Here is an 11,275-nt window from a genome sequence, read left to right as displayed (position 1 = left end):
AGGAAACTGAAATAAATTATATAATTTTTTTCTATTTTATCTTGTTGTAGTTATTACCGGTATATAAAAACTTGAAAATTTAAACATTCACTGCATCCCATGATTTAAAGTTGTAGTGATTAGGGAGATGTTCATGTACTATAAACAGCAGGTCAACTATTTTTTTGGTGTATGGAAGGATGGTTTAAGGTGAAGACATCAGTTTTGTTGTGTTCATCTGACCTTGTCCTCTTTTTTTATCATTCATTGGTCTGTATTAAGGTTTCGTGATTATGTTTACATCTCTTATAAATAAAGAAAGTGTTCAACTATGTTTGGTATATGTTATGGTTTTAGGTAAACATGCTGACCTGGCAGGGCTCATTGTTCATTGGTCAACATTTAGTCTTTGTTGTTTTGTCTGTTTCTCAGATACTTGTATTATTTATAAGTAGTTCAATTTTATTTGGTTGTATGGATACTTGTAAGGTGTTTGTCTAATATGAGTAAAGCCTGGATCAAAAAGACTTAACAACTTAATCATGATCAGTAAAGCTGGTGAGACATCTTGGTGTATGATTTCTTGTTTTGAAAATAAGGATGAGAGAACTAAAGGTGAAGGCTTTAATTAGTTAAAGATTCATGTACAGCTTTCAATAATGGACAACTTTACTCTTCAGTTATCTTTAAATGGTTCAATGACTAAATAAGAAAAATAATAATAAAAAGACTAATTTATAATTAAAAACCAATTCTTCAGAGAACAATTGAAGGTCTTTCCACCTCGATAATAAGAATGAAATTTATAAAAAAAGGGTAAGAAAGGGTCACTCCTTGTTGATGTAATTTGGTACCTCAACTGATACAGAAAAATAAGATTAATAGGTATATACAGAAGATTTAATTGTTTTTATAATGAACAAAAACAAATTTAAAGCAAAGGTCAAAATCTAGAACGTCAAGTTGACCTTGACCTCAATTTCAAGGTCATAGGTCAATGATCTCAAATCAAAAGACCCCAGGTCAATCACTTGTATGGTTGTAGAGAAATATCGATTTCAAAAACAAAAGGGGAGAAAACTCCTAAAAGGGTTGACCAAAACACTTCGACATAAATGGGTTGAAGTTGCTCCTTGTTGTAAACAGTAATTAGGCAAACACATCGTATCATTAACTGTTACAGTTTCTTTTGAATAACGATAACAAGCAAAATTCAAAATTTATAACATGACCTTGACCTTTGACCTTGACCTCAATTTCAAGGTCATGGGTCAGTGAACTCAAATTAGAAGGTCCGAGGTCAATCACTTGTATGGTTGTGGAGAAATAACGATTTCAAATACATAAGGGGAGAAAACTCCTATAAGGGTTAACCAAAACATTTCGACTGAATAAGTTGAAGTTGCGCCTTATTGTAAACAGTGATTTTGCAAACATATCATACCATCAACTGTTACAGTTTCTTTTGAATAACGATAACAAGCAAAATTCTAAATTTATAACATGACCTTTGACCTTGACCTCAATTTCCTTTATATGGACCAAGGACTTCATATCAAAAGACTGTAGGCCTCTACAACTTATACTGTATTAATTAACCCAACATATCGTTTATTTTAAATTTTCAAAGGGAAATAACTCCCATAAGATGTCTTCTGATCACCCCAGTCAAAGTAAATCAAATTATTCTTAAGAGCAGACGAACAATTTGGTGAAAACAGTTTGTAAAAATCCTATTTGGTTTTTGAGATATAGCGATAACAAGAAAAAGGGGACGCGGGGAGATAACTCCTATAAGAATAAGTGTTCGGTCACACAGGGTGAGTTTTGAAACCTCCATTACTAAACAACATCATTGGCCAAACATCCATTCGATATGTTGTAAAACAAAAAAGCATCTCAGACGGCAGAAGAAAAAAAAAAATAATCAGAAGAAAAACAATAGGTCTTTCCACGAAAAGTGGAAAGACCTAATAAAACAATTGAAAAAAATGTTGTATGGCAAACAGTAACAAAAAAACCCACATTTGATTAGATGCTCTTTGCTTATGACCAGCAATTGAAGAATATGTTTGGTTAAAACATGTTTGCGATACCATTTGGCAATATTGTAACAGAACAACACAAGAAAAAACAGTTTATCAAATACAACTACAAAGGAGTCAGTGGATAGACCTTGTGCAGTTCCAAAATAAAAGCATCGAAAGGATGTAGGTGAACAAATATGTCAAACAATTACACACCATGATATGAACATTAAGAGCAGCAAAATCGACCAGTAAGACTTGATATAACAGAAAAGCAAGTTGCAGAAGTCCTTGATAGACTCTTAATAGGGAGATTATACCCTCACCCAAAAGTGGGGAATGTATTGCATTCAGCTTGTCTGGTAGTCCAACCAAATACAGAATGACTTTATCATATGGTCAGCAACTTGACAGTGAGTTTTAACGTGTGCAATGTCGGACACTAACCTTTTGATTGCAGCTACTTTGAATTATCAATATAAACTTGAATATTTTCGTCAGACTTTTCTAAAGTTATACTGAAAATAATGATTTTAGATTTAGTCAGCAATCTGAAAATGGTGAGTTGTTAAGTGTGCTTACCTTTTAGATCTCCTAAGCCTGACACCTTAACTGAGTTTTTTAAGACTTTGAATCACGACTTGGGGAGGCTTATAATTTTTGCGAAGCCTTTGACAACTGTTGCAGGAAGGCGCAAACCGTGCAGGGATGGCAACATTGACTTATTAATCAATTACTTAAAAAAAGAGTTAAACATTTCAGAAGGTAGAATACCTGCATACTTCAAACTTTGTATATACAAGAAGATGCCTTTATTATGTTATGAAGTTTCGTTTGTCATAAGTCCACTGCCCTTGATTTCATTTGAATGGTTCAGTTACTACTTGAAACAAGAGTGCACACGCTGAAATGTCTCGTCTTCTATTCTTATCATTGATATTATGTTGCTAGTCCTAAATATAAAGCTTTATTACAACTTTCTCATAAACTTAACATTAACCAAGATAACTAAACATTGACCAATCAAGGTCAGATGAACCATGCCAGGCAGACATTTTAACATTTCTTCCATACAACAAATATAGTTGACCTATTGCTTATAGTTTAAGAGCATCACTGAAGAGACATGTATTGTCGAAATGCGCATCTGGTGCAGGAAAATTGGTACCGTTAATTTTATTAAGGAAAACAGACAAAAACACAAAAACTTAACACTGAGAAATCAACCGTAAAAATGAGGTCAAGGTCAGATAAAACCTACGACCATAAAACATTTCCATACACCAAATATAGTTGACCTATGGCATATAGTATTAGATAAATAGATAAATGAACCATGAAAATGAGGTCAAGGTCAGATGTCATCTGCCCGCTAGACATGTACACCTTACAATCATTCCATACAACAAATATAGTAGACCTATTGCATAAAGTATGAGAAAACAGACCAAAACACAAAAACTTAACTATAACCACTGAGCCATAAAAATGAGGTCACGGTCAGATGACACCTGCCAGTTGGACATGTACACCTTACAGTCCTTCCATACACCAAATATTCTAGACCTATTGCTTATAGTATCTGAGATATGGACTTGACCACCAAAACTTAACCTTGTTCACTGATTCATGAAATGAGGTCGAGGTCAAGTGAAAACTGTCTGACGGACATGAGGACCATGCAAGGTACGCACATACCAAATATAGTTATCCTATTACTTAAAATAAGAGAGACTTATTTAACATTACAAAAAAATCTGAACTTTTTTTTCAAGTGGTTACTGAACCATGAAAATGAGGTCAAGGACATTCGACATGTGACTGACGGAAACTTCATAACATGAGGCATCTATATACAAAGTATGAAGCATCCATGTCTTCTACCTTTTAAAATATAAAGCTTTTAAGAAGGTAGCTAACGCCGTCGGATCACTATCCCTATGTCGAGCTTTCTGTAACAAAAGTTGCAGACTCGACAATAAACTTCCTTTATAATATTGATTTCTCTCTTATGATTGATAGAAGTGTTACTTATCTTTAAAAATAAGACGTCCACGAAAGATGGCAATAAAAGTTTTTTAAATATTACACAAAGAGTTACCAGTTTATCTCCATGATATTATTAATTTTAAAAATGTGCCTTACTCTTTAAGATAGCAACAGACTGTTGAAGTACTACAGGAGAGAACAACACAATTTGGACTTCATTCATTTAGGTAATATCCTGGAGCTACACTGTGGAATGAGCTGCTTATATATGAATATTTTCGCATATATGCAATATAGCTGTCTTTGTATGTATAATGTGTATGTTTTATATGTTTTATATGTCTTAATATTGTATGGTTTGTTATCGTGACTATAATGTCGGTTATGTTTGTAATGTTCATGTAACCCTGAATTAAAATTATTTCTTTCTGTTCTATTCTATTCTGTATTTGGTATGTGACGGTACCTTGCAAGGTCCTCGTGCATATTAGACAGTTTTCGCTTGACCTTGACCTCATTTAATTAATCAGGGAACAAGGTCATTTTCGTGCATGGTCAAGTCCATATCTCAGATTCTAGAAGCAATATATCTGCTTTATTTGGTGTAGGAACGATTGCAAGGTGTTTCAGTACATGTTCAACTTGCAGTTGTCCCCTCAATTAGACCATGGCCTAACTTTCATGGTTCAGTTGTAACATTTGGAATGACTATAAGGTTTATATATGTCTGTCTAGCAGGTACTACCCGACCTTGATCTCATTTTCATGGTTCATTGGTTAATGAAGAGTTTTCATTGTTTGGTCTGTTTCTTGTATTAATAGGTAATAGGTCAAATTTATTTGGTGTATGACATTATTGTAAGGTGTCATATGGGCTTATCTAACAGTGACCTCATTTTCTTGGATCATGATAAGTGAATGCGATACTTTAAATAAAACTTTATTTTTACTATCAACATAAAATTAATTAGGTGAGTCATTTCAGCGTGTACGAATCAAACTAGCCATGAAGATCTTGCACGGTCGGTATTTCATCGTGTTAACTAAAAAGTTCAAATTTCCATTGCAAGAGGAAGATTGAAGTTAGTCATGATAAAGCAGGTGTACACAACTGTAGTGTTATACACGATCATCTGGTAGCAGATAAAAGCCGCAGATATATGTATACAATATTTTTCCTGTAGAAGTCAATCTTTTACATATTTGAGTTCCTTCTTATGTTTAATATGAAACAGTGATCAATACTATCAAAATAATTGCAACTTAAAAAAGATTCTTGGCACATAGGCGGATCCAGGGGGGGGGGGGGGGGGCGCCCCTTTCGTGGGAAACATTTGGTTGATTGTAAAGGGAATCATTGAAGCATGACTGGAGCGCTCCCCCCTTTAGGTCAGTCAGCGGGACCCCCTTAGGAAAAGTTCTGGATCTGCCATTACGTAATGCGAAAGGCAAACACATAATGTCTTGCAATCCCTGAATAGTCACACCAGCAGAGAACACAAAAACGCTCATTGTAATTAGCCACGACAAAAGTGTATGCTCTCTAAGACTAAGTTTTGTCAGTTTATGTTGTTTCAACACAAACAAGTAAAGAATTGAGAAAAAAAAACCACATTTTCTGTGAAAAGAAGACAAAAGTACAATTAAAAAGAACAAACGTTTATATAAAATAAGTGAGTTATACCGAATTACAATTAAAAAGTTTACATAAGATAAGTAAGTTATAAAAAGTTTTTGCTTTCCAATATGATAGGAGTCTCAACGCGTTGAATGATATATGTTTAAAAAAATGCATGCTTATAAATATATAAACATCAATATATATATATGTTTTATATGAATGAGTTTTTTGAACATATAAAGGTGGATACTGATTGTTGATTATACAATGGTTACACGCCAGTTTTTTCCATCGCAATCATTTCAGGGGAAGCAGCAGGCGTTAAGTTGGTCATGTGTTGACCACCCGAAGCACTTCCGGTGATATGTTCTTGAAACGAAGGCGTTTGCTGTACTGATACCATATTCTGTAGTTCCTTTGATTTATGAATATTCCAGATTTGAATGACAATGTCTTTTACCAAGATATCAGATGATATATCGCCGATCATTTTTAAAACTATGATACCATCTTGCCCTATCGTAGTACCACTGAAAGAACTGACCTCAGCTGACGTGACAGAAATATTTGACATACTCAGGTACTTCTTAATGTATCTGAAAAAAATAATAATAAAAAAGTGAACGACCATTTAACTTCATGTTGGGGGATATTGTTTTCATAAATAAAAATCTGATCCCCAATTACATGGTCAAGCAGATGACCAAAAACAATATTCTGAATCAAAATTTAAAATAAAAATGTTGATAGCGTGGCAAAACTTAAAGAAGAAAAAAATGATTGTGATAAATGACCCGGAGTTTCATGTTACGAAATTCTGAAACTCTTCCAACCACCATGTGAAGCTGGTAAAACTAATCGCAAAAAGATTTAGGAACGAAATGTGTATCTAGATGATGAGATTCTTTGATATATTTATGTAGTAAAGAGTAAACGTTAATTTTTAACGGTAGCACGTGCAGTTGTTCAAGTATGGACTATTTTCATTTATATTCAGGACGAAGGGCCCTTATTGTACCTTGTCATTTACGTCCCGCTCTGTAATGACTATGTATGTCGGTCGAGATGAAGGACAGGGAGCTTAGACTGTCACTGGAAATAACGGGAAACTATGATGGATAGCGGCTAACTACTAGTATACACGTTTCATCGGATAACAAATAATGATAATATGAAAGTAATATCATACCTTTGTCTCACCATAGGTAATAATGACTTTACAAGGAACAACATCCCACTGGTACCGGCCGCTATACAAACTACCAGAAGCCAGATCCAAACAAAGAAACAGATTTGTTCGTTAAATTCATTGACCGGTACTAGACACTGAAACATGTACGACTGCACATTCGACACTTGAAGAAATTTACGGTTACACAATACCTCTCGTGGAAATACAGGCGAATACGCTATTGTTGAATAATTGGTGTTGATTATACTTTCGAATACATATTGACCATAAGAAGTGACATTTTGGGGTGATAAATATCCCTCTAGAATGATCAACTGTGTAGCTGCATTGACGAAAAACAACAATTTCACGAAGGCTAGTAATACTGTTAAAATACCAAAAGGTAGGATCCTAAGCAAACGTTCACTAAACTCTTGATGAAGATATGACCCTATCTCTATTGCCAAATATTTTCGGTCGTCTGCAGAATATTGCCTGTAGTCTTGTATCATTTTTGAAAGCTTCTGGCATCCAAACCCAAAACTTGACTCACAAATCCTTAAAATGATGTCGGGTAACAAAAACAAAAGTGCCTGCAGGAATAAAATTAATGGAAGCCACTGGTACAGGGTTCGTCTGCTGTCTTCGTTTGCACTGTCCTTGTCATCCATTACTACCATCATATTTAGATCTCCTGAACCTGAGAGAGATCCTTGTAATAATGATTCAGATGGTAAAATTTGTCTGGATAACCAACATGACTCGTCAGTAAAGTCGTTCAAATGTCGTGAAAATTCAGGTGGTGTTTTGCAAATAAAATTTGGTCCTTTGTAGTGGCGACACACAGTCAGAAGTGCTAATATCAACAGAAGTAGAAAAGTCCAAGTACTGCTAAATCTGTCAGCCCAGCTTCCGTAGTTAACCGTTGGTTTGTAAAAGTTGAAAATCATTTTACCAAATCAATTGTTCAAAACCTAAAAATGTAAACATTGTTTTATCTGTTTATTACGTTACGAATGTAATCACCATAACACAAAGACCCACATGTATAGGAAAATTAGGCATCGGTCTATCTATTCAATGAGGCTTTGAAAAGAAATAGAATGATTTCTATAAATTTTCTCTTTTGAACTCCTCGACCTGCCATAAACCTATCACTGCCTATGGTTATGTGACATAATGGCCTTAATAATGTCGCTCACAGGCAAAATTTTGTAAACCAAAGTAATTAGAATAGTAGATAACAAAATGCTGACATTCTACGGAGTTATATTTAAATAACAATAAATTTCAATCACACTATTCATTCTTTTCATCGTTTTCCTGTTTCATGGTTTCTATATTTCTGTCTAACTAATTAAGTTTTAGTTTCGATCGACGTCCGATACATACGGTACAGCAGAACGGGGGAAAACTATCGTTTTCATGTTTACTGTATTGTTGCACACTTGAGAATCGTGTAACTTATTATAACTGCAATATTTGCCTATTTTCAGTTCCTGCGACACTGTCGTTGATGATCGGTCATTTTTTAATTCGCAATTAAGTAGAAAATGGTTTGAAAATAAAAATGTTTTGCTTTGTTGGTCTTTTAAAATTAAATTTTTAAGAAATAAATGTGTCGGGAAGAAATAATAATGTTCGAAGGACATTTTTATGTTACCTTAACTACCGTTCACACTTGCTTACTGCATTATGTCGGTCGCGGCTATAAAAAAATCCAAACACTTAAGTGTTGACATGAATATCAATGATAACTTGTTGTTATTTTTATAAATTTCCTGTTTTTAAAACTAAGTATTTTTTTTATCCCAGGCATAGATTACCTTAGCGGTATTTGGCACAACTTTTTGGAATTTCAGATCCTCAATGCTCTTCAACTTTGTACTTGTTTGGCTTTACAATAATTTTGATTTGAGCGTCACTTATGCGTCTTATATAGACGAAACGCGCATCTGGCGTACTAAATTATAATCCTGGTACCTTTAATAACTATTTACACCACTGGGTCGATGCCACGTACTGCTGGTGGACGTTTCGTCACCGAGGGTATTACCAGCCCACTTCGGTGTTGATATAAATATCAATAATGTGGTCATTTTTATAAATTTCCAGTTTTCAAAACTTTGAATTTTTCGAAAAACTAAGGATTTTCTTATCCCATGCATATATTAACTTAGCCGTATTTGGCACAACTTTATGGAATTTTAGATCCTCAATACTCTGCAACTTTGTACTTGTATGGTTTATAAACATTTTGATTTGAATGTCACTGATGAGTCTTATATAGACGAAACGCGACTGGCCTACTAAATTATAATCTTGGTACCTTTGATAACTATTGTCTTGAAAGAATATTTGAATGAAACTTACCCTTCACCTTCACAACAGTCTCCTCGTATTTCAATGAATACACAGATGTGTACTACTTAGCAGATTATCTAATAATAGCGAGCACACTGAATTTACTATGAAGTTTCAAAGAATCATTATTAGATTTCAACATAACTGGCACACAGCCATACACAAGTTACAGTATAATACGCATCAAAATGGTTTTTTTTAGATAATTTGAGAGACGTCGACATTTTATAGCTATATGTAATTACTGTATTTACTGTATTTACATATAATTATTGTTTAATAGTTTTTATCAAATCTTCCTTTGAAAATGTTACAGTTACAGTTACAGATCCCAATTCCCTTTCCTTCATAAAAGACTGCAATATTTTTATCATGAAAACGTTATTATAAAACAAACACCATGCATGCATACATGTTATTTAATTCTTAGAACATCAGAAACTTAAAAAAAAAGATATATTAAATGCTCCTGGTTTCTATACCCAAATAAAATTGAGAATATAAATGGGGAATGTATCAAAGAGACAACAACCCGACCATAGAAAAAAAACCAACAGAAGGTCACCAACAGGTAGGTCTTCAATGTAACGAGAATTTACCGCACCCGGAGGCGTCCTTCAGCTGGCCCTTAAACACATATATATATACTAGTTTAGTGATAATGAACGCCATACTAATTTCCAAATTGTACACAAGAAACTAAAATTAAAATAATACAAGACTAACAAAGATCAGAGGCTCCTGACTTGGGACAGGCCCAAAGGCGGCACCGTAGCAAAACATGTATCTAAAAATTGTGCTTATATCGGTAAAGGCGTACCCTAGCTGATTGTGTGCTGATTCCAGATACGAGTTTTAAAAGATTTAACCGAATTTAAAACGACATCGGATATTTAGTTTTGTCTGTGTCTCGTGCTTCCAGATTTTCTTTAGACACTTGAGCTAACGATGAAACTTGGAATAGGCCTTCAAATTCTTTTGGCGAACAGATGGTGTTTCTCTTTGAATGCAACGATTCGTTTGATTGGTACATTTCAAATGGTTTTACTAGTATAGATATTGAGTTTAACTGTCCCTTTAGTATCTTTCATCCCTCTTTTTATCTTACCACTGTTGCTTCTAATTCTTCCCTTAAAAATATAAATAATCGACCTAGACTTCATATGTACACATTTATCTACAAATAGTTATTAAAGGTACCAGGATTATAATTTAGTACGCCAGACGCGCGTTTCGTCTACATAAGACTATTCAGTGACGCTCATTTCAAAATATTTATAAAGCCAAACAAGTAAAACGTTGAAGAGCATGAAAAATGAACATTTACAGACATCAATTAACAAATAATTTGTGAGTATTGTAGATCCTCCTGACTCTTTCTCCCTAACCTATATACTCTTTTAAAAATCTACCTATGCTATTGATCAATATGATCCAGGTGTTTCCAATCACAAATTTATGCCCTGCGAGGTGTTGGGGTAAACAAATAGCTTTGCTCCTCCTTCTTATGAAATATAAGACCTACAAGTTAATAATTAATTAAGGATTTTATTATTTTCTAATGAACAATAATTGTGTTAAATTAAAATCAATATAGACCTTATAACAAAATCGACAAAGAAATTAATTTGTAAAATATTTATTTTTATAAAAATTCGTCTTATCAACGTTCTCCAGGTTTATAATTTTATTCTATCAAAGGTCAAAATACCATAAATAATCGTAGCAATCATATACAATTATACTTATGTTCTCAAAACATATTTTATTTATTCATATTAGATTTCTGCTGTAATTAGATTCTTTGATCAAATCATCGACTTAAGTATTACATTTTAAATTTTTATTTATTAAATTAATGATGAAATCATATATAATTATTTTTTGATATGTTTTGGAATGCCGATTTTTTCCTTTGATTAAGGAAATAATGATGTTTAACATGTTTTGCAACTATATCTTTATTATAAACCTCGTTACATCTATCAATAATCCGTATGAGATTAATAGGTTTTATGCACGAGTAACCTTTTATTTTTAATGAATACAGCACGACATGCATTGATGTTTTAACAGTGTTCTATCATATATGAAACAAAATAGGAAAAACATGTCTAACTTTCT

At 33.5% G+C, this 11,275-nt stretch overlaps 1 protein-coding gene across 2 annotated transcripts; it reads right to left on the bottom strand.

Annotated features, from left to right (window-relative positions):
- Positions 1 to 5,643: 5,643 nt before the first annotated feature.
- LOC134707759 (innexin unc-9-like) lies at positions 5,644 to 10,303 on the bottom strand. Of its 2 annotated transcripts, none has more exons than XM_063567790.1 (3): positions 10,260 to 10,303; positions 6,806 to 7,761; positions 5,644 to 6,212 (listed from the first exon to the last, which is right to left on the bottom strand). In XM_063567790.1, the coding sequence occupies exons 2-3, from the start codon at positions 7,735 to 7,737 to the stop codon at positions 5,888 to 5,890; spliced, it is 1,257 nt and encodes a 418-aa protein (XP_063423860.1). In that variant the 5' UTR covers positions 7,738 to 7,761; positions 10,260 to 10,303; the 3' UTR covers positions 5,644 to 5,887. The 2 variants fall into 2 exon arrangements, with proteins under 2 accessions (XP_063423860.1, XP_063423859.1); XM_063567789.1 differs by lacking the exon at positions 10,260 to 10,303 and adding an exon at positions 9,161 to 9,290.
- Positions 10,304 to 11,275: the final 972 nt, after the last annotated feature.

This window comes from Mytilus trossulus, chromosome 2 (genome assembly GCF_036588685.1).
Source record: "Mytilus trossulus isolate FHL-02 chromosome 2, PNRI_Mtr1.1.1.hap1, whole genome shotgun sequence".
Lineage (NCBI taxonomy): Eukaryota > Metazoa > Mollusca > Bivalvia > Mytilida > Mytilidae > Mytilus > Mytilus trossulus.
The sequence above is the reverse complement of the archived record's forward strand: the minus strand, read 5'-3'. Positions and strand labels throughout refer to the sequence as shown.

Bases quoted from the DNA above. Each gene is read 5' to 3' on its own strand.
- LOC134707759 (XM_063567790.1), bottom strand. From the start codon at position 7,737: ATGATTTTCAACTTTTACAAACCAACGGTTAACTACGGAAGCTGGGCT. The intron at 6,213-6,805 runs GTATGATATTAC...TATTTTTTTCAG, and splicing joins TTACCTATGGTGAGACAAAG to ATACATTAAGAAGTACCTGA.